Genomic DNA, 24,744 nt, shown 5'->3' with positions numbered 1-24,744 from the left:
GTTGGATTCCATCACCGTATTAGTTTGAAAAAAAAAAAAAAAAAAGCTCGTGAAAGAGGCATTGTGGAGGCACACTGAGTTGATCATGTGACAGGAATCCATGTATCAGTGGAGTGTTTGGTTGTAAGTTATATCTAATGATTAGTACCGCGCATATCACCTTGATCCTCCTGAGAAGCATCATTGTAGTTGACTTGCTTACGGATCCGCTTTCCTTTCCCAAGATTCCTGGCGAGGTCCTCCTGCTGCTGCTCATAATGGTGACGCAGCAGCTTCTCCCAGTAATCGGGATCCACGTTCTCTTCTTGTTTGATGATCTCCCGTTCCACTTCCTCCTGAATTTTAATGAAACATTGTCGCTACGTAAACAAAGTAATGCCAGAAAGCCGTTTACAAAAAAGACACATGGGGGGGGCTATTTACTAAAAGTGCGAAATCTGGTGCAACTCTACATAGAAACCAATCAACTTCCAGGTTTTATTGCCAAAGCTTATCTGAACAAGCTTGAAGTGATTTTTTTTTTTTTAAATAACAAACATGTCATACTTACCTCTACTGGGCAGTTCGCTTGCACAGAGTGGCCCCGATCTGGCGGCGCTGGTAGCTCCTCCCCACATCGTATAACCCCCTAGGAGAAGCGCTCTCCTGGGGGGGTTACCTTGTGGGCGCGCTCCCGAGTCCAGCATTTGAGTCCATAGACGCAGAATGCTGGACTTGCCCCCCCTCCCCGCTACATTGGATTTGATTGACAGCAGCGGGAGCCAATGGGCTATCAATCTATCAATCAGGAGCCAATGGGCAGAGGGGAAGAGCGCGTCTCCGGTGGGGGAATACAGGACTCAGGTGAGTAAAACAGGGGGGGGCTAGGAGGCCGGTCAGTGACAGAAGTTTTTTCACCTTAATGCATAGGATGCCTTAAAGCGGAGTTCCGCTTAAAAAAAAAATAAAGTCAGCAGTTACAAATACTGCAGCTGCTGACTTTTAATATTTGGACACTTACCTGTCGCAGGGTGCAGCGATGGGGGGGGGGGGGAAGCCCCGTTCTCCTCCCCTACCGCTCTGTGGCGCCGGCATTGTCACTGCGGGCGCCTGGCTGTGGCTTCACAGCCGGGCACGCGCTGCGCATGTGCGAGCCGTGCCTGGCCGGGCAATTATTTGGGACCTGTGATGTGTCCCGGATGATTGTCGAGAGGGAGGGGGGGAGAGGTGATCTCCCTTCCGGCACCGGGAGGAAGTGGGAGCCGGAACCCTCTAAAAAGAGGGTATCCGCCCCCTCCCTCCCCCCCCAAAAAAAATGACATGCCAAATGTGGCATGTCAGGGGGTCACCCTCCCTTAAAGCGGAAGTTCCATTTTTGGGTGGAACTCCGCTTTAAGGTGAAAAAATTATGAGGGTTTAATACCCCTTTACGTTAGAAGCTGATTGGCTACCATGCAGAGCTGCACCAGATTCTGAGTGCATTAGTTTTAGTAAATCCCCCCCATAGCCCAATAAAACCAAGCAGTAAGTAGATGAAGAATTACATGTCAGTTAAGCATTGTAGGGAGGCACAGCGGATTCCCAGTGCTGGTAACTTTTTAAAATGTTATAATAACAAACATGTTATACTTACCTGCTCGGTGTAATGTTTTTTTTTTTTTTCTTTACAAAGCAGCCACGATCCTCCTCTTCTCGGGTCTCACGCTGGCGCTCCTTGACTCCCCCCTGCCAGGTGCTCCCCCACCCAGGCAGGTACGCGCTCCTCCACCCGTAGTTGTGTGTGTCCATTCACACAGGGAACCACCCCCTTTGTCTCCCAATTGGTTCTCTGGCTCTGAATGACAGGAGTGTGAGTCCCCGGGGAGGCAAGACTCTCATGGACAACACTGGATCGAGAGTATTGGGGGGGCTGCTGCACACAGGAGGTTTTTTTACCTTCAAGCATAGAATGCATGAAGGTAAAAAACATTGTGTATTTACAACCACTTTAAAACACAGGAAAGGGTTATTTTTTTTATTTTTGCTGCAGAGGATTCCACGCAGGAGAGGCGGGTATGTACACAACCACTTAACGATCGCCCCCCATAGCAGATTTACTGCTACAGGGCGACCGTTCTGTGCAGAATCACATATTATATTTTACATATAGGGGAAAGGGGAAACGCATGTGCACTGCTTCTGCTGTGATTAGTCACAGCAGAAGCCGATCAGCGGATGCCAGCGAATTGATGTGCACCGGAACCCGTCGAACGTTGAGAAGAGAGGCTGGAAGGAGCTCTGCCCATCTAAACCAGCTCCGATCTGACAGGGGGGAGGAGTGATAGATTTTCCCTTCCTGCAAAGCAGAGAATAAAATCCACCACATCCCTTAGTAAAAGCACCACACAAAGTACGCATAAACACTGGCTAGGCACAAATGTAACCCTTTGATCGCCCTAGATGTTTAACCCCTTCCCAACCAGTGTCATTAGTACAGTGACAGTGTAGATTTTTAGCACTGATCACTATATTAATGTCACTGATTCCCACAAAGTGTCAAAAGTGTCCGATTGCCCGCCGCAATATCGTAGTCCCGGTATAAGCCGCTGATCGCCGCCATTACTAGTATAAAAAAAAATAAAATAAAAATTACAGTATATATCCCATAGTTTGTAGACGCTATAACTTTCACGTAAACCAAACAATATACACTTATTGGGATTTTCTTTTTCCAAATATATGTAGCAGAATACATATTGGACTAAATGTATTTAATTTTATTGGATATGTTTTATAGCAAAAAGTAAACAAAATATATATATTTATATATTAAATTGTCTGTCTTTTTTTGTTTATTTTTTCTTGTTTTTTCTTTTTGCGCAAAAAATAAAAACCGCAGAGGTGATCAAATATTACCAAAAGAAAGCTCTAATTGTAGGGGAAAAAAAATGACAAATTTTATTTGGGTGCAGCATTGCATGACTCTGCAATTGTCAGTTAAAATAATGCAGTGCCGTATCACAAAAAAATGGCCTGGCCATGAAAAGGGGGGTAAATCTTTCGGAGGTCAAGTGGATAAGAAAGGAATAAAGTGATTGTAAATAAATATTATATATATATATATATATATATATATATATATATATATATATATTTTTTTTTTTTTAACAAACATGTCACACTTACCATGTCACAAAGCAGTCCGGATCCTCCTCTTCTTGGGTCACTATCACTGTACTAATGATACTGGGTAGGAAGGAATTAACATCAGGGGTTGACTGTGTGCCTAGAGTGTGTAATATAACTGCGTCAGAATCTGCGACCTGTCAGATAAGGTAACGGAATTGACGTTCCCTCAGCTGCGCGCGCATACAGCCGCTCCCAGGTTGCCTAATCTGACAGAACACCTGCAGTCAGAAGATAGCGGACATGTTAGTACACCCATCTACGTCTTTAATTTAACAGTCATTTTAGAAATAAATTGAGCGTATAAAAATAAACAAAGGATATTGACATGTGTGATGGGGTTTGCATGTTTAATTTTTAAATTAATTTAAATTCCGCCCCTCCACATGAGACGCCACCCACACACGTCCGGTGTAGCGTCGGGAGCGGCGCGACGTCATGCGTCGCACCGCTAATGATGCACATGTGGGGAATATATATAGACCCACGTGGCAATACACAGTCCGCGGGGCCTTCTGGGAGCCACACTACCTCAATACACTGCAGCCAGGTAAACAAACAACATCCTTCTCTATTAGAATTGTGACTTTTGCAGCTATTTTTGTGCAAATTATAGGATAATACCAATGAGGAATAATGTATGTATTCATTCAACGTCTGTTTGTTGGCAGAGCCTGCTATCAAACACGACCTGAATAGCATCATAAAACCTAGGACCCATCTGCACCCATAGGACTTAATATCAACAGTTCATTAAGAAGGTAATTAAATATTAATATAAGAGGGAATATATGTAAACTCTATAAATATATAGTATTTAGGGATGTTTTACACAGCACCCTTTATTTTTAAACGTCTCTATTTTTCAATTAGACGGGCAATAGTGAATGCCAATTTTCACAAATCTAAACCTCTGCGGTGTATATCATCATGGAATGTGGCTCACAAGTACATGATATTACCGTATATACTCGAGTATAAGCCGAGGAACCCAATTTTACCACAGAAAACTGTGAAAATGTATTGACTCGAGTATAAGACGAGGGTGAGAAATGCGCAGCTACTGTAAGTGGAAAAGGGGGTCAACAATGCCCATTTGCAGCCTCACTGTGCCCATTTGCAGCCATAGGTCCCCCGAACTTCAAACTCGGTAGTTCAGTGTTCCTAGATGACCCCCTAGCTGCAGACAAAATTTGGGGTCTCTGGACCCAAAGGGTCCCGAAATGACATTGCTGCAGATGGACACAGTTGACCGAATTTGGGGCCCCGTATCTTGAGGCCATTTGGTGCTAGGAACCCCAAATTTGGTGTGCAAACCCAGTGGAACTAGCACTACAAAGCATCCAAAGCTGGGGTTCCTAGCAGCAAGTGGCCCCGAGATACGGTGCCCCAAATTCGGTTCGGAAAATGTCAAACACTTTTCTGCAGCAGAGAATTACATTTTCCGAACCGACTTTGGGGCCCCATTATCTTGGGGTCACTTGGTGCTAGGAACCCCAAATTTGGTGTGCAAACCCAGTGGAACTAGCACTACAACACTTCCAAAGCTGGGGTTCCTAGCACCAAGTGGCCTTGAGATACGGGGCCCCAAATTCAGTTCAGAAAATGTCAAGTACTTTTCTGCAGCAGAGAATGACATTTTCCGAACCGACTTTGGGGCCCCGTATCTCGGTGCCACCTGCTAAGAACCCCAGCTTTGGATATGTTGTAGTGGTAGTTCCACTGGGATTTCACACCAAATTTGGGGTTCTTAGCACCAAGTGGTCCCGAGATACAGGGCCCCAAATTCAGTTCGGAAAATGTCATTCTTTGCACCAGAAAAGTGCTTGACTCGAGTATAAGCGGGGGGGGGGGGGGCACTTTCAACACAAAAAAATGTGCTGAAAAACTCGGCTTATACTCGAGTATATACGGTATTCAAACTTTTCAAGTAAGCATATTTTTTTCTTTTTCTTTGCTCTATAGGAAATGTATCAATAAAAAGCAATCAATTGCTGATGATTTAAACATTTATACCATGTTGTTATTATTATTTACAGGTAATAAGATTATAGGCACAAAATATAATTCCCCACATTGGAGACTATTGCTATTCTGGAGGTGATTTTGATTTTGGTCCCCCCCCCCCCTTTTTTCAATCTTTTTGGGGGGTCAGCGTTTTTGTGCCCAACAAACTTCTCTGACGTCATTTTTTCAGAATATACTCTGAGCACTCCACAAGTGAATTCAGAGGTCTTACTTGCAAGGTTCCTTCACATATCCAGGTACTGTTTATATGATCAATTAAATCTGCAAAAAATTCTTGTTGAAAATTTGTAAAATTTGTATTTGTAACTTCTGTACTCTTACTTACTGGACGTGAATATCCACGCATGTTCCTGAAGAAGCCGTATGGCGAAAAACATGTAGAACAACACAGTGTGGTATTCTTTTGTATGGAAGAAATGTATGAACATATACCTTCCTTTTTCTCATGTATCAGTGTTCAAATAAAAATACTTTTTTTTTTTTTAACTATAAACGGTCGTTGATTACTAAATGAACAGCACCCAGAAAGTCCCATCCATTCCCCGACAAGGGGCTCTTTTTCTCTTTATAACATAAAGGGGCGTTGGTGCTAATTGAACAACTCTGGGAACTGATCACTTTAAATTCTTTATCTTTAATTTTTAAAGGCTAAAGGTTTAGCGCTGAACAGTGCGGGGTGTACCAACATGGCCTCCGCTACCTTCCTGCTGCTTGCGTGCAGCTTCTTTAAAAATGTAACATCAAATCACCATCACAGTTGTCAATATGTTATATTTCTTCGTATACGCTCAGTTTATTGCAAATATTACTCTTAAATTGAAGACATAGCTGGGTGTACCAAGATGCCCGCTTCCGCCTTCTTTTGACTACAGTGCTCTATCAGATTCGGCAACCTGGTAGCGGGTGTACACATGTGCAGCTGGCAAGAACGTCACTTCTGTTACCAATTTTCACGGGTCGTAGATTCTGACAGAACACCGGCACATCCCCGCTGTCAGCAAAGAGGTCTGTGTTGTTTACAACACAGATCTCTCTCCTGTCAATCGCACCAACGATTGGCGGGTCTCAGCCATGAGTCATTGGCCAGGACCTGGCGATTGGCATGCCGGGTGGGCGCGTGCCCCCTACCCGGAAATGCAGAAATTCCTTGTGCCAACAGTGAATGGGCTGACAAAATCCCAGGCGCCAGGACACAATTTCTAGTCGCCATGGTGACCTGGCGCCTGGGATGTGTAGAGGCGAACATTAGTGCACACAACAAACAAAAGGATTGCTCCATTTTCAATACTTATTGAGAAAACAGGAAGACCTCAAAAACGTTATTCTTCATCACAGGAAAACTGTCAAATCTTTATCTCCTCTGTGATGTGGCGATTTTAGACAGATGGTATTTAGTGGAGTTCTCCTTCAAAGCACAGTTGTACGGGTATAAACAAAGAACATTTTACCACTCCGTCCTCCTCCCGCACAACATACTGAGCCACTTTGAAAGAGCTCAGGTACTCGTTCATGTTCTGGATCTCGGTATCCTCTGTGGCGTCTTGGTTCCGGTCCAGCAGTTTTGAGATGGCGCCATCATCGTAGTGAATGACACTGCTGTCTTCAACGTCCTTGTTGTCACCTGCGGGGCATAGAGGTGACACTTGTATTAATCTCCACAAACACAAAAGATTTGTTACTGCGGTTTATGCAACGACAGTGTAAAGATTGTGTGTTTAGTGACCCGCAGCAAGCTGGTCAGCTTCCCGCTGCTTACAGGGAGCTCCAAGTCATACTGGCGCCCTCAGCTCACCATGTGACTGGATCAGCAGCGGAGAGCAGCTATCACCGGCAAGATAGTCAAGTAAGATGGTTAATAACTCTGTTCTTTAGTCCTATCTGAGCTGCTTGACTGACACACAGCAGTAATACCAGAGACTGCATGTTACTACCCCACAGTGCACCAGAGACCTTGCATAGCCACCAGAGACCTCACCATAGCCACCAGAGACCCTGCTTAGCAATCAGAGACCCCATACAGCCATCAGAGACCCCAGCATAGCGACCAGAGACCCCACCATAGCGACCAGAGACCCCACCATAGTGACCAGAGACCCCATACAGCCACCAGAGACCCTACTATAGCCACCAGAGACCCCCACCATAGCGACCAGAGACCCCATACAGCCACCAGAGAACCTGCTTAGCAATCAGAGACCCCACCATAGCGACCAGAGACCCCATACAGTCACCAGTGACCCTACTATAGCCTCCAGAGACCCCCACCATAGCGACCAGAGACCCCACCATAGCGACCAGAGACCCCACACAGCCACCAGAGACCCCACACAGCCACCAGAGACCTCATACAGCCACCAGAGACCTCACACAGCCACCAGAGACCTCACACAGCCACCAGAGACCTCACACAGCCACCAGAGACCTCACACAGCCACCAGAGACCTCACACAGCCACCAGAGACCCCACACAGCCACCAGAGACCCCACAGAGCCACCAGAGACCTCATACAGCGACCAGAGACCCCACAGAGCCACCAGAGACCTCATACAGCCACCAGAGACCTCACACAGCCATCCCACACAGCCAGCAGAGACCCTGCTTAGCAATCAGAGACCCTATACAGCCACCATAGACCCTACTATAGCCACCAGAGACACCACCATAGCGACCAGAGACCCCACACAGCCACCAGAGACCCTGCTTAGCAATCAGAGACCCCACCATAGCGACCAGAGACGCCATACAGCAACCAGACACCCCACACAGCCACCAGAGACCTCACACAGCCACCAGAGACCCTGCTTAGCAATCAGAGACCTCATACAGCCACCAGAAACCCTACCATAGCCACCAGAGACCGCACACGGCCACCAGAGACCTCACACGGCAACCAGAGACCCTGCTTAGCAATGAGAGGCCCCATATAGCCACCAGAGATCCACACAGCCACCAGAGAGTCGCACTTAAGAGTCTGCACAGACAACCAGTAATAGACCCTGACCAGGTTTTTTTGGGCTGGAACACCCCTCCCCCTCCTCATTACCTCTTTATTAGTGGCCACCAGTGCATAGGAGGAATCCCTTCAGTTCTCCCACATAGAGGAGTTTGGCTCCCATGGTTGGGACGCAGGATCTTCCATTCTATTACTAGTGTAGGACCCACTAATTCGGGGTACTTTGTCGCAGTAAGTGGGCTTATCACTATATGACCATATAGTGTGACCAAACCCCCGTCTTTTTTTGAATATGTTCAGGTGTTTTTAACTAGCCTTGCATGATAAATGTTATTCTTGAATGTGTGCGCTGTAATCTGTATTGTACTGTTTGTTGGTCTCATAGCAGCAACATCTTGATTTTAAACGCATTTTAGGGTGTGCCCCTCAAATATGTTTTTGTGCACAGTCAACCAGAGACCCCACATAGCCACCTGAAAGTCTCCACAGTTGACTAAAGACCCCGTTTAGCCACCTGAAATTCCACACAGTCCACCAGAGACCTCACATAGCTCCCAGATACCCCACATTACCCACTTTTAATGTACAGAGAGGAAGCGGTGGAGCCTAAAGAGGAAGGGGTGGAGTTTACAGATGAAATTTAGATGAAAATACATCATTTCCAAAGACATTAGAGGATTGCTGCCCAGTCAGATATCTTGGGCCACAATAAATGCCAATCTGATGTTTGTGGGTAGCTGTAGGTGTTGCCTGCCAAGAGATCTGATTGGTTGTTATCAGGAACTGCACTTTCCATAATACTCTTTCTGCCTTGGGGCCTAGTGGTTAATGGGCAGTAAAACCCGGTTGAGCCATGTTTTTAGCCCTCGCCCTCCCTTTAGTTGCAGAGGCAGTGGTCAGGAGTCCATGGCATGTGATGCTTTGCATAAGCGGCAGGAATTATAAGCCCTGTTGCTTTCATCTTGCCAAATGCAACCCATTCAAGTGAATGGGGCCGCTCCCCACAATGTGTGCAATGCATGCGGTAGTCTGGCATTTAGGGGGTTCAAACAGGCGGTGAGGAGACAATACAATGTGCTCCTCACTGGCTGTCAAATGCTCTCTGAGGAGTGATCCAAATGCGGATCACTCTTCACAGAGTAAAGTATGTGTGAATGAGGCCCTAACTGTTCAAGCTCAAATGCCTCTTTGAAAAGAACCAAGGGGCGCTTCTCCTTACCTTCAACATCGTCCTTAAACAACTCTTCGGTTCCAAACTTTAAAATATCATCCAGTTCTTGCTTTGACATGGAGCCAGATTTGGAGCCGAGCCCCGGACGTACGACCAGGTGAGTGAGCATCATTTTCCTCTTGGCTACCTGGGTGATTCTCTCCTCTACGGACGCCCGTGTGACGAAACGGTAGATCATTACCTTTTTATTCTGCCCGATACGGTGTGCTCGGCTAAAAGCCTATGGACAAGACGTGAGAAGAAGAGGGCAATGTAAAATCATTTCTCATTATCTATGCCTCTCATGTATTGGTTCTCATATTCCATCAATGGGAATTCACCATGGCTACAGTGGTCAGCCAAGAGTGCATTGCAAAATATTTTTTTTTTTTTTTCTCAAAGTGCAAACTTACAAAACATCAACACTGTGGGTAATAACGCGGCCTTTTCAACTGATATTCCTTTGTTAGGTGGATGCTGGACAAGCTAACTACTGGACCGTTTATTTTACCCCTATAGGATTCTATTAGTGAGATCTCAGCTCTGAGTTCCTGGGTCTGCAAACCTGCTGTGTTCAATTTAAGGGGTCGCCACCATTTCTGATTACCGTATTTATCGACGTATAACACGCGCCCCAAGTTTAAATTTTAAGGAAAAAAACTTTTAGGAGGGAAGTTTAAGGAAAAAAACTTACATTTAAATGCCCATAAATGCAGCCTTATCAGTTTCCATCTGCAGCCTTGTCAGTGTCAGTGTAGCCTTGTCAGTGTCCATCATTGCAGCCTTGTCAGTGTCCATCATTGCAGCCTTGTCAGTGTCCATCATTGCAGCCTTGTCAGTGTCCATCATTGCAGCCTTGTCAGTGTCCATCATTGCAGCCTTGCCCCCGAGTCATTTACTTGTCAGTACACTGAACTCCCGTTTAAAAATGGCGCTGCCGTTCTCGGCGGCATTCGGCCGTTCTCGGCGGCTCACGCGGGACTGCGAGAGCCGCCAAGAAAGGCTGAAAGTCGCCGAGAGGCTCACAATCGGCGGGGGATCGGCGTATAACACGCACCCACGATTTTCAGGGGAAAAAAAGTGTGTGTTATACGCCCATAAATACGGTAATATTTATTTATTTTATATTATGTAGAATGTAACAGGAGGATCTGAAACATATAAAAGGTGGATGGGAATAACCAAAACTCCCAGATGGACAGAAACTGTGTCAGGACCTGGATTTGAACCCGCAACCTCTGCTGTGTCTGGTGATGTCTCCTCCTTTCTGAACCACCTGGGATCCTGCATGTTATAAATCGAATACTTATTTTACTCACCGAACTGCAACTCCATTTATAACATTTGTATGGTGTGTTTTTTCTGGATTTTTTGGTTGATATTCTGTCTCTATCGTGTAAAAAACACCTATGGTAAAAATTATAGACCCTTAATTTCTTTGAAAAGTGGGTAAACTTACAAAATATGCAGGGGTCAAATCATTATTTCCCCCCCTGTATGTTTTAACTGCATGTAGATCCTTTTTTGTTAAGGTGATAGCAGAGGAAACAGGAGCTTATCCTTAACATCATAGGTGTTCTGGGAAGTGATGATCCACTATCACATCCATGCTCAAAAGATGTACCACAACTTGCCTTATCCTGCTACAACTTCCTACCAAACTCGGAATTACTATTTTTTTTTTTTTCTTTACTGGCTGCTTGTCTACCCCTTTTTCTTGTTACTCTATTAGGCTTCATTCACACGTGTGGCCGAAGGGCAGTAAAATCAGGCGGGGAGTGCTACTGAACGCATCTAATGAAGTTCTATGGGGCAGCACCAAAACACTGTGCAACGCACGCGATTGTGTTGCAGTGATAAGACAAGGGTAGGGTTATAGGGTTAAATCCTGCAGTGAGGAGGCGACATATTGTATTCTTACCGCCTGTCAACCCCCCCCCCCCCCACCTCGAAAAGCGATCAGAGCTGAGATTGCTTTTCAGAGGAGTGGCAGTCCCTGCCGCACATGTGAACGAGACCTTAGAGAGAATAGCCCAGACTTCAGCACGTGACGACATTGGGAACAGGCTGACCTGAATGTCATTATGGGGGTTCCAGTCTGAGTCGTAGATAATGACAGTGTCAGCAGTGGCCAAGTTGATCCCGAGACCTCCAGCTCTGGTAGACAGTAAGAAACAGAACTGCTGAGCTCCCGGAGCTAAGGAAGAAAGGAAGAAAGGAAGGAAGAGTCACAAGACACATATTTACAAAATGGTTATAGTAATTTCTATCTACTGACATAACAAGAACTACATCCATCATTGCAACTACAAACCATTGCTATTATGTGAGGTAGAATCTGGGCTCAAAGGGCAGGGATGTAAACTGCTGTATGTTTTTTTTTTTTTTTTTTTGCCATCTTTGTCCCCTTTGGGAAGATTTCCCCTCATTTCCTTTCCCAGTAACAATGTTTTTTTCACCAAGACAGGACACATTGAGAACATTTCAGAAAGGTTCCAGGCAACAATAAAAGACTGAGTGAGGATTTGGCTTTGGCTGGTAAATGGTAATGAATCTCTCCTGATATATATTCTTTTTTTTTTTTTTCAAAAAAAGAAAACTGGCACAAAATAGTAAAAAACAAAACAAAAACAAAAAAACCCCTTTGTGCCTAAGGATAGTACAAATCTAAAAGCGGAGTTCCACCAAAAGTTGAACTTTCCGCTTTACGTACCGTATATACTCGAGTATAGGTCGATCCGAGTATAAGTTGAAGCCCTAATTTACCACAAAAAAATTGGAAAAACTTATTGACCCGAGTATAAGGCGAGGGTGAGAAATACAGCAGCTACTGTAAGTGGAAAAAGAGGGTCAACAATGCCCATCTGCAGTTGTATACATCCCTGTGTTCTGTGCATGTGTCCTGTGCATATGTGCATGTATCCTGTGTATATGTGTCCTGTGCATGTGTCCTGTGTATATGTGTCCTGTGCATGTGTCCTGTGTATATGTGTCCTGTGCATGTGTCCTGTGTATATGTGTCCTGTGCATATGTGCATGTGTCCTGTGTATATGTGCATGTGTCATGTGTATATGTGCATGTGTCATGTGTATATGTGCATGTGTCCGATGTATATGCCCCAAAAAAAGGGCTGAAAATCTCGACTTATACTCAAGTATATATGGTACTCCTCGCCGCCTTACATGCCACATTTGGCATGCAATTTGTTTTGTTTTTGTTTTTTTTTTGGGGGGGGGAGTGGGTACCTACTTTAGAGAGCAACTTCCTGTCCCACTTCCTCGTTCAGTCTTCATGCTGCCTAGGCGACTCCTCCTCTTCCCCTAGGCAGGCCCTCCCTCTAGGCAATCTTCTGGGACACATCACAGGTCCCAGAAGATTGCCTGTCCCCTCGGAGAGCGCAATGCGCACCTGGCCGTGAAGCCACAAACTGTCACGGCCGGGTGCCCACAGTTCCAATGATGGCGGAGAGGAGCGAGGCTCCGTGCAACCGCTTCACTGGACCGTGGGACAGGTGAGTGGCTGTTTATTAAAAGTCAGCAGCTATACTTTTTGTAGCTGCTGACTTTGATAAACTAAAAATAGCCTGGAACTGCGCTTTAAAGCCTAAGCCTAATTTTGCAACTTAGACAAGTGTTAGTAAAACTGCACACAACTACTTTGTGCATCCAGGTGGATTATACTGTACCACATTTTTTTAGGACAAAATTGGGTTTTTATTTGGTGGTAAATGGTAATGTATAGCTCCTGATTTATTTTTATACTTAACGGTACATTCCTTGCTACTACCATAACCTACCACCAAAGAACAATGCAAAATAAATTCTTCTGCTCCTGACGATCGCAGCGATACCACATATATGTGTGTTAGTTATTGTTCGTACCCGTAGTACAGCCCAGAAACAATTAGGCATGTGCAATTCGTTTCGTTCCAAATTCGTTTTTTAACGAATTTCGTCAAATTCATTAATTCGGAAATATCCGAATTAACGAAAACCTGTTTAACGAATTTTTCCGAATATTCGTAAATTCGAAAAATTTGTAAATTCGTAAATTCATACATTCGTAAATTCGTACACTAGTAAATGAATGAGTTCGTAAATTTGTAAATTCGGAAATCTGAAATAATAATTAACTAATAATAACTTAACTACTATTACTAATAACTATTAAATTATAGGTATTGTAGTTTCCTTTCAAATTTGGCTGTCAGTGAACGTAACACATACAAATTTATCCGAAGGTTACGAATGATCCGAAATAACGAATGCCATATCCAAATGAATGGAACGTAATGAATTATTAATAATAAACAACAATAATAATGATAAAAACTTTTTTTTACTTTTATTATTAATTTGTTCCGTTCCATTTGTTTAGACGCGGCATTCGTTTTTTTCGGATAATGCGTAACTTCGGATAAATTCGTATTCGTTACGTTCACTGACAGCCAAATTTGAAAGGAAATTACAATACCTATAATTTAATAGTTAGTTACCATTTCAGATTTTCGAATTTTCGGGTTTTTGGATTTTCAAATTTTGAATTTACAAATGTACGAATTCACGAATGTACGCATTTACGAATGTACGAATGAACAAATTTACGAATGTACGAATTGCGATCATAACGAATGACCTGAAAAACAGAAAAAAAAAAATAAACTAATGAAACGAAAACAAACACATTTTTTTGGCTGTGCACATGTCTAGAAACAATAGTGCACATTTTGCTTTTTTTTTTTTTTTTGTGTGTACCTAAAACACACTGACACTAATTTAAAAAAAATAATAAATCCTGTCCAAAAAATACTGACCTTGACCCAAACACTAACCCTGGGGCTGACCTAGATCAAACTTTGATCTAGGTATGTATTTATTTTCTACACACACTTTTTTTTTTTTTCTATCTCTGCAAGGACAGAAGGTCTCGTCCATTCACAAGGACAGAAAACACAGAGCGGGCTTCACAGTGACAGCCAATTAGAGGCTATCACAGTGATCAGCTGACCCAGGAATCGGACGTTCCAGGACCCGATCGTTAGAATGGGGCTCTTGGCGAGACCCTGGTTTCTGTGGCGCACTCCCAGCGCAAAGTGAGATATGCAAATATGCTGCACCACGAAAAAAAACCCAAAACAGTCCAGTGGGGCTGCATATTTGCGTACGCGGCATCGTGAAGGGGTTACAATTTAACTGTATGAATAATAAACTGTATGTTCCTATTACCATAACCTAATGCCAAAAAGCAACCCAAAAATAAGTTCTCCTGCTCCTGACGATCGAAGGAATAGCACATATGTGGAAGGCATTTGTTGTTTGTACCCATAGTACAGCCCAGAAACAATAGTGCACAGGGGTGGACTGACCATTCTGGCACTGCCCGAGGGCCCCATGCCACTAAGGGGCCCCATCAGGGTTGTCAGCCTCAATAAAACCAGGGACAGTATGTAAAAATCTGTGTTTTTTTTTTTTAAATCCCAAGATTATAGCTGCCCCGCCTCTCCAGTACCTTTTCAGTGTGTGTATGTGTATTCTGTGTGTGAATACTGTGTGTGTATATTGTGTGTCTGTGTGTGTATATTGTGTGTCTGTGTGTGTATACTGGGTGGCCCCATAATCTATTGCCTGGGGGCCCCATAATCTCCTATTGCCTGGGGGCCCCATAATCTTCTCCTATTGCCTGGGGGCCCCATAATCTACTATTGCCTGGGGGCCCCATAATCTCCTATTGCCCGGGGGGCCCCATAATCTCCTATTGCCCGGGGGCCCCATAATCTTCTCCTATTGCCCGGGGGCCCCATAATCTCCTATTGCCCGGGGGCCCCATGAGTTGTCAGTCCGCCCCTGATAGTGCACAATTTTGTTTTATTAACCTACCTAAAACACACTGAGATTGATAAAGAGGAGTTCCAGTCACCTGTGGAAAAAATAAAAGTCAGCAGCTACAAAAACTGTAGCTGCTGACTTTTAAAAAAACAGCCACTACCTGTCTCACGATCCAGCGGTGTGCTCACTCCAGTCGGTCTCACCCGCTGTTTTCCGTCTCTGGCGCCGGCATCTTCACTATGGGCACCCGGCTGTGAAGCCGCAAGCTGCGCATCGTTAATGGTGGATGCAGTCCCAGAAGACTGCAGGGGGGTTGTTAGGGAGGGAGGAGAACTATTGTTTCCGACCGCCCAGGTGTAACGGAAGTGGGAGGCCGGGTACCGGTCAAAATCAGGCGGGCGGGAAATTACATGTAGGTTGATGGAGGCTTCACCTCCCTCTTATTCTAAGACACAGGCAGGAGGGGGCGTGACACAGCCTGTGACTGGTAGAAATTCACACACACCGTGTTATTGCCAAAAAATAATAACAATTTTGATTTCAAATATATATTTGTATGACAATTTATTGATAGTAATTATTTTTACTCCGTATTTCAAAAGCTATTTTTTTTTACATTTTGAACATGTGACCAGCAGCAGAGGACTAGAAGCTCCTCCTGCGTATGTTTCCCTGCAGACAGGCTGGGAGAGAGCCAGGTCATGTGACAGCCGGATATCCATGAGGAAAAATGTACTTAGATTTTTTTTTTTAATTAAATTACAGAGCCGTCATCCACATACAGAAATAGAGGGGAGAATATAAATGATACAGAGTGTTTTTAGTATCACTTTAAGTCATTGGCTTCAAATGGCAGTAATAGGATAATTATGGAGGTTTTATGTGATTAGCACAGTAGTACCATTAAACCTGTCAATTGCCTCTTGGCGCAGTCCTCCCGTGATCCCGCCATCTATCCGCTCGTACTTGTATCCTTCATACTCCAGGAAATCTTCAAGTAAATCCAGCATTTTTGTCATCTTTAAAAAAAAAAGTGATTGTATTTCTCATCATACAATACATGGTAGCGTGTCTGTACAATCATGTATGTTAGTATTTGGAGGATACATAAAACAGAAAAACAGGCGCAAAAAAACGAAGACCAAGGAGCCTGATAAAGGGAGCCACACTGAACCGCTGCATCCCAATTCAAAAGACCAAATGAGGAAAAAAAAATTCAAAAAAAAATTAAAAAAAAAAAAAAAAAAAAAACACAGGGTGGTTTGTTTTATTAAAAAGTGAAAAAATACCGAGCTGAATAACACATATTATATATAGATATAGATATATATCTATATAGATATATCTATAGATATATCTATATATATATATATATATATATAATTATATTATATTACAGATACACAATACAAAATAGCAGCGCTATAAAATACATAAAACATGAAAATAGTCCAAAACAGTTAATACGTGTCAACTAAAAATGCACAAACAACATGAGCGATAACAATGAATGAACAGTCCATGAATAGCACATAAATGTAGATTCTTGTGATATGACACCTCTTGACGACAGTGCACCTCCACCACATAAAAAGCGTGCTTACCAGAGGGCAAGCTTTTAGGGGGACGAGACGACGTCAGATTATGACGAAACGCGCGTAGGGAGGTCGACGTGCTGACGTCATCTCGCTGTACTCCGTGGACGGGTGTTCGCTTGCTGGCCTTGCTGTGTTTTATGATCGTTTTTTTATCTTCCATTCCGTAAGCGTAATCTTTTAAACCCGTTAAATCCTTCTGGTACGTTTTACACTATGGAGTATTTCTTTATATTTTTGGGTAACGCCTGACCTCTTCCCTCGGTGGTTGATGCTCGAGTCTCCCAGGCTATTTGGTGCTTAGTCCAAGCCCCTTTCCATCACCATCTGTGGATAGTCAACTACTTTTTGGATTAAGGCCCTGGCTGGGTATTTAGCCGCAGGCTCCTAAAAGCTTGCCCTCTGGTAAGCACGCATTTTATGTGGTGGAGGTTGCACTGTCGTCAAGAGTAGTCATCATATCACAAGAATCTACATTTACGTGCTATTCATTCATTGTTATCACTCATGTTTTTGGTGCTTTTTAGTTCACACGTATTCACTGGTTTGGTTTATTGCATCCCCGTCTTCAGCAGCACATTTCCTTTCCTTCAAGGTGTTTCATGAAGAAGTGACCTTCGCCCCTTTCAAACACAAGTGTACTAACACCGGCTGACTATATGTGACCGGTACAGATCTGCTGGTGAATGACATAAATAAAACCATGTTACGTTGTCATAATAAAGTAAGAGCCATAATGCTCGGCACGATCGTTTTCGGCACAAGCTCCCCTCATCTTCCCATGACCGCGGCTGTTTGGTAAATATTCTAACACTTAGAGGTACCTGAGAGAATATAAGGACTCGGTGTCCTCCATCTTTCAGCTTCTTCAGCATTTTTTGTAGCAGCATCAACTTCCCGGAGGATTTCACTAAAGAGCTTCCGTCATAAGAGCCGTTTGGCAACACCGGCGCCTCCTGTGTTCAGAAATCAGAAATGCAGAAGAGGGTGATGAATTCTGTTTTTTACAATTTCGGCACTTCGGTGCTTTTGCTTAAAAAGAGGAACACATCGGGCACGGAGCTAAATACACCTCTGGAAATCACATTTGTGAACTCTTATCTGCCAATAAGATTTTTTAATTCTGTTCAGTCTCGTGAATCAGTCACAACCAAGTCCCGGACCGCTCTACAGACTGCATTGCAACTAGTCCAACCTTGGCCTGTGATTGGACTTCTGTCTCCCTTACTGAGTACTTCTGTGTAGACCAGGGATATGCATTTAGTGGACCTCCAGCTGTTACAAAACTACAAGTCCCATCATGCCTCTGGGTGTCATGCTTGTGGCTGTCAGAGTCTTGCTATGCCTCATGGGATTTGTAGTTCTGCAACAGCTGGAGGTCCACTAATTGCATATCCCTGGTGTAGAGGATTACAAGAGGTTATTATCTGGTAAGATTTTAGAAGAGATGCGACTTCTACGTAAAAAAAAAAAAAAAATACACTTAGGGCTTGTTCACATGTGCTTTGGTGTCTGAAGAGCGATCTGTGTTTGAATTGCTTCTCAGAAAGCATTTGACAGGCAGTGAGGAGGCGTATTGCACACCATTGCAAGCTGCTTGCAGAGTGGCCCTATTCACTTGGACAGGGGATAGAACTCCTGCTGTGGCCCTGAAGCAAAGCATCCCGGCGGGGTGAAAAACGATTTGTGCTGCAGCTCCCCCCAGACCCCCCCTGCCTTTTTTCTTCTTACCTGAGCCCAATCCGATCCAGCAATGTGCACGAGCGCAGCTGTCTCTCTCCTCATTGGACAGATCGATAGCAGCAGGAGCCATTGGCTCCCTCTGCTGTCAGTCAAATCCAGTGACACAGGAGCGAGGGGGGCGGTGTATGTGTATGTGTATGTGTGTGTGTGTGTCAGAGTCCCGCTGTCTATATTAATGGACGCAGCAGCAAGACTCAGGGGTGAGCCCGCACAGGTGCCCCCAGGGAAAGCGGCTTTCCTGTGGGGGCACCCAATGAAGAGGACACCCACTAATCAAGTTAAAATTTCTGTTGAATTGGCTGAAATTTGAGCCGCATAAGGCCAGGTGTAGAGGGAACTTCCCTTTATCTATGAGGAATTCCTCTTTCCTGTTTTTTGTCTAAACAGGAAGTTAAAGAGGTTGTAACCCTAAAAAAAATATATATCATGTTTCGTTATAGATTAAACAGAATAGTGCTTGTGTTGTCTAATCTGTCCCTCTCTAGACTGAAAAATACCTGGCTGATCCTGCCCACCCCTCTGTAAACTGACCACATTTATCATGGCTGCTGATCCATGATTATTGTGGTCAGTTTACATACCCCAGTCATCCCGCTGCTCTCCTCCCTCCCCCCCTCCCTCCCTGCCTGTCAGCTCCTGTGCGTGTGTGAGCCACCTCTGCCCCCCCCCCCTCCTGCCATTGTTAGTAGTTGACAGTAAAGGCAAAGAAATATTACTGCCAGCCCCCCTGTTTTATCAATCTATCCTACACTAGGGTTGCACCGATACTCATATTGGTATTGGTGCCGATACCGAGTATTTGCATGCAAATGCACCGATACCTGAAAACGATACTTTCAGGCTCGGTTCTTTGAGCTGTCAGTGGGTCTACCCTGTTGACCGCTGAAGTGTTAAAGAAGTTCGGTAATTGGAGATGTGAAAAAAAAAAAAAAAAAAGCAGCTGGCAATGTTGCTCAGTGCTGAAACACTAAAATAAAAAGAAACATTGTTTCTTTTTGTATCTTTCTGTTTCTTCATCTGCAGATCAGAGGGATGAACAAATGTCCCTCTGTTTAACCCCTTATTAATCCTTAATTTACTCTAATCAGCCTTAATTAACTTCCTATTCTCCATTTAATTATTATTATCCTGTTTTTTTTTGTGTTCACGTCTATTTTATAAACAATTAAAACTTTTTTCTTTTAATTGCTTTGCTAGTGAATATTTTTGCACATATATATTAACATATATTTACACATTTCACATTGAAAAAGCACAAAAATTAAAAACAATAATCAATTTATTTCATTTGTAAATAACGTTTCAATGCTTTGTTCCATTGCTGACAGCTGAAGTGAAAAGAAAACAGTTGCGGTAGGTATCAGTAATTGGTATCGGCGAGTACTAAAAAAAAAAAAAAGTATCGGTGCTCTTAAAAAAAATGGTATCGGTGTATCCCTATCCTACACTGTGTAAATGTTTTTATAAAACGATGCCTGTAAATACCTCATCACAGGTCTCTTCTGACTGGTCAAGTGATCTCCAGCCGCTCTCCTCCCCATCTAAGAGCTACAGAGGGAGGGGCTGAGCGGCCAGCACAGCGGTCACGTGACCTCCCCGGCTGATGTCAGAGGGTGATCTTGGCCCCTCCTGCTCTAGCCCTTAGATCGGAGGAGGAGAGTGGCTGGAGGTCACGTGACTGGCCATAAAAGATCTGCGAGGTATTTACAGCCATTGTTTTATAAAAAAACATTTACACAGTGTAGGATAGGATGATAAAACAGAGGGGCCGGCAGTAATATTTTTTTGCCTTTACGAGAACTTTAAGAAAAATGAATGAACGAATGCATTTTCAGATGTAGTTTGAGTTGTACCGAATCGCATGGCAATGAAAATAAGATGGTTTCTGATGGTGCCCCTTCACATCAATGCAGTGCAGCTGCCATGCGACTTTGGGAAAGGGTTCTGTTTTACTTTGGTGCAGCTTACCGTGTCAGATTTGGCCTTATAAATATGCAAGCCGCATCCAAAAACACAACCAAAGTTGCATCAAAAATCGCACTACATAATCACACTAATCCTGTCACTCCCTAATTTAAACGAAAAACAAAAGTTAAGGGCCCTTTCACACTGGGGCGGTTTGCAGGCGCTATTGCGCTAATAATAGCGCCTGCAAACCGACCTGAAAGTGCCGCTGCTTTGTCTCCAGTGTGAAATCCCCCGAGGGCTTTCACACTGGAGCGATGCGCTAGCAGGACGGGAAAAAAAGTCCTGCTAGCAGCATCTTCGGAGCGGTGAAGGAGCGGAGTGTATACCGTATACCGCTCCTTCACCGCTCCTGCCCATTGAAATCAATGGGACGGCGCGGCTATACCGCCGGCAAAGCGCCTCTGCAGAGGCGCTTTGCGGTGGTTTTTAACCCTTTCTCGGCCGCTAGCGGGGGGTAAAACCGCCCCGCTAGTGGCCGAATACCAACGGTAAAGCGCCGCTTACAATAGCGGAGCTTTACCGCCGACGCCGCCCCAGTGTGAAACTGGGTTTTACATATATTTTATTAAGGTGCACGCGGAAAACTGTGCTGGTCATAACAACGTTCTGCTTCGAAATGAACTAGACAATGGGGGTTATTTACGAAAGGAAAATCCACTTTGCACTGAAAGTGCACTTGGCAATGCAGTCGCTGCAGATCCGAGGGGGACATGCAAGGAAAATAAAAAAACAGCATTAGCTTGCACATGATTGGATGATAAAATCAGCAGAGCTTCCCCTTAGATTTAGAGCGACTGCACTTCCAAGTGCACTTTCAGTGCAAAGTGGGTTTGCCTTTCGTAAATAACCCCCAATGAGTCTGGCACCCGGACACTTTGTACCAAACCAATACAAGAGATTGGGGGTAAAAAAAAAAAAAAAAAAGGGAAAATATAAATGAGATTTGACGCTTCTTACCACAGCAGCTACAGGGAAAAGGTACGGGTGGTTGCAGCATTTCTTCAAGTCCATCATGATATTCAGCAAAGACACCTGGTTTCCTCCACCTTTAGAGTTCAATGCCTCAAAATTTCGGGTCAATATGAACTTATAATACTTCCTAAATGAGCAAAAAAAAGGAAATCTAGGTGAATGCAACAGCTATAAGAAACGCATACATGTGACTATATAGAAAACACATCAACCAATCAGATTTTAGAGGTCTTTTTTTTTTTTTTTCTCGTTCAGTTGGGAATGTTTCAGCAGACATTGATGCGATGATTGATGCGATGATTGACACATCCTCTAAGGCAGGCCATACAGGGTTCGAACCATGTATAGTATGGGCAGACTGAATGTAGATCGATCAACTTGGGTACAAATCAGCATGCCGGGTCTTCCAATGTCTTCTGCCAATGACTTCTCCTTGTGGGGACGGCTTCCCCTGCCCTCCCCCGTCGGGGGAAGACACGGGCCCGGCAAGAGGGATTCCCACATCAGCACTGTCTGGGGGATGAAATCTAGTGAATTTATTTCCTGCAACCCGTGGTTGCAGGAAAGAAATTTGCTCTGTGCATGGCTGACCTAAAGTAGCTTTTCTCAACTTTCTTACCCCAGAGGAACCCTTTTTTTTTTTTTTAAACATTTTTTTTTTTTTTTTTAATAATTATACATACAAACAGATAATATATCAAATAAGTTCATTAGATATCTGAAGTTATTAAATGATATATTTAAAAAGGAAAGAAAAAAAACAAAAAAAAAACGAAACAAAAAAAATGAAAATAACAAAACAAAAACATAAACCAAACAAACCTTGCACCTCTTGTATCAAATTCACTTATCATATAATAACCAAAGCATAATGGAGCATAAATACAGTCTACTAATCAAATTAAATTAAGCTCCCTTAATATCAGTCGTCAAACTATTGAAGTATCCTCCCTGCAACTTCAGTTTATCTTTCTTTTGTATATTCATTTCTTCTTCTTCTCATCTATTCTACTTCCTTCTACCTCCGATCCTTACTCTGGCTGAGCCAGAGGAACCCTTAAAATCATTGTTAGGTCTCAGGGAACCCTTGCTAAAATAATTCATTGAGGGGGGTCAGTGGAAAGAATGCCTCAGGCAAGTGGCATTGGACCATGAATTATGCAGATGGGAGGTCAGCTAGTCACAGCTCAAGGAACCCCGAGCAATCTCCGGAGCAGCCATTCTCCCACCCCTTATACCCCAGAGATAGCTGTAAAATCTTTAGGTCCCAGGGAACTCCTGGTAAAATTAGTGCATCTGGGGTCAGTGGGAAGAAGGTCCCCCTCTTATACTGGCGGTCAGATTACCACCTGTTCACCATTGCTTTGGTCCATAGCATCCCCGGGGGTTATAATTCCTGCCCCGGCAGGTGTACACCCATGGCCACTGCAGCAAAAGGGGGAGCATTTGGGGGGGCAGTAAAAAAAAAACAAAAAACAGCTCAGCAGCAGGGTTTTACTGTCCATCAACCACTAGTGTGAACGAGTCCTAACAAACAGCAATAAAAAGATAATTTCAGTGTCAGGTCACTACCACTGCTACGTGGCTTTGGACCCACGTAGCAGTGACCCCAGCCAATCAACCACAGCTCACCATTAGTGGCTTCCAAGGGGCTAATATCCAGGTGGAGGAGGAGCCTGTTCCTAGTTTTCTTTTGGCTGCACTATGACTATATAAACAGTTTAAGGCCAGGAGACCAGTTAGCACTGAGGAAGACAGTATACCCCTCGAAACACGTCACCTGCTTTAATGCAAAGCTCAGGTTTCTATTCCGGTCATCCATTCCTTTAACTTGAATTGTGACTGTGGTTCTTGGTAAATGCCTATAGCCGCACGGCCTTTGAGAGTATATGTCTTTATGCTTTTATGCAATAAATGATTTTTTAAAGTAATGGATGAGGCTGTTGCGCCCTTCTTGTTATTTTGTCAGTTAGAACCTCTGGAGGGAGCCTGGCTGAGAATAGCTACTCTGAAAGGGGTGATTCAACAAAGGAGTAGTTGGTGGTTTAACTCTCCAGCATCAAAACTGAAATATCAATTTTGTGAGGACGAGCCATTCAAAAAAAAAAAAAAACGCCTTTAAATCGCCTTTCTTAAATGACCCAGGCTGGTGGGAAGATGAAGTTACTAACCGCTTCCCGTCCAATGACGTACCGGTACATCGCTGGTTTGGAAGGGTGATAGCTCGGTCATCGCTGCAGCAACGATCGAGGTCTCATATTTTAGTGACAGCCATTCTGCAAAAAGTAAAAGTAATCATAGCGGCTAATAGAATGCTGGATTACTTTTACAGGTGGCAGAAGGGGGACCCACCGCCCCCCCGCTGCCACCTTTACCAGGCTCTCCCGTGTAATCAGTGAGCCTGGTAAGGATGCGACCGGCTGCATCCAGTTCCTGGGACACGGTGGGAGGAACGGATCTTGTTCCTCCCACTGTGTGACATCAGAAACAGGAAGTGACAAGGATTTTGTCACTTCTGGTTGTTGTCTGATGTAAACTATTGCTGGTGTTTCGTCAGATTAGGAGACTCATCAGAAATTGTAAACGGAAGTGACGCTCCGTCGCCACCATCTTGCTACACCCCGCACTCGTCCACAGTAAGGATACAGTGAGGAGGCGGCAAGCGGACATCTTGTTACACCCACCGGAGTCTTGCATTTCGCACTTATTTTCTAACACTAAACTCAGCTTATATAGTGCAATTCCATATTTTGAAATCCGTCAGCCTGTTTTGATGTTGATTTTGCAAAGCAGCGGTGTTCTGTCAGATTAGCAAACCCTTTGAGATCAACAGGCTCGCCGCTACTTTTAAAATTCAACATCTAAACAGCCAGACGGATTTTTAAATTCTGTATTTCACTATATAAGCTCAGTTTACTGTTAAAAATAAGTGTGAAATGCAAAACTCCGGTGGGTGTAATAAGATGTCCACATGCCGCCCTCACTGTATACTTAATAAGTGTGAAAGACTCTGGTGGGTGTAACAAGATGTCCGTATACCGCCCTCTCACTGTATCCTTAATAAGTGTGAAATACAGGACTATGGTGGGTGTAACAAGATGTCCGCATGCCGTCTTCTCACTGTATCCAAGTGTGAAATGCAAGACTCCGGTGGGTGTAACAAGATGCCTGCATGCCGCCTTCTCACTGTACCCTTAATAAGTGAAATGCATGACTACGGTGGGTGTAACAAGATGTCCGCATGCCGCCTTCTCCCTGTATCCTTTAGAGCAGGGATCCTCAAACTACGGCCCTCCAGCTGTTG

General features: G+C 44.0%; 1 protein-coding gene across 5 annotated transcripts in view; it reads right to left on the bottom strand.

The window, feature by feature from the left end:
• Positions 1-24,744, bottom strand: part of CHD5 (chromodomain helicase DNA binding protein 5) — a 295,395-nt gene that overhangs the window by 64,554 nt on the left and 206,097 nt on the right. For 3 of the 5 annotated variants that reach the window (XM_073603682.1, XM_073603678.1, XM_073603679.1), the window contains exons 19-25: positions 21,426-21,567; positions 17,582-17,713; positions 16,064-16,181; positions 11,409-11,533; positions 9,346-9,577; positions 6,621-6,793; positions 149-335 (exon numbers count right to left, since the gene is read on the bottom strand). In XM_073603682.1, the coding sequence (XP_073459783.1) occupies positions 149-335; positions 6,621-6,793; positions 9,346-9,577; positions 11,409-11,533; positions 16,064-16,181; positions 17,582-17,713; positions 21,426-21,567 (1,109 nt within the window). The remainder of the gene's footprint in view (positions 1-148; positions 336-6,620; positions 6,794-9,345; positions 9,578-11,408; positions 11,534-16,063; positions 16,182-17,581; positions 17,714-21,425; positions 21,568-24,744) is intronic. The other 2 variants (XM_073603681.1, XM_073603680.1) reach the window with 1 other exon arrangement.

The sequence above is a fragment of the Aquarana catesbeiana genome, linkage group LG10, assembly GCF_042186555.1.
Source record: "Aquarana catesbeiana isolate 2022-GZ linkage group LG10, ASM4218655v1, whole genome shotgun sequence".
Lineage (NCBI taxonomy): Eukaryota > Metazoa > Chordata > Amphibia > Anura > Ranidae > Aquarana > Aquarana catesbeiana.
This window is presented reverse-complemented; position numbering and strand designations above follow the sequence as displayed.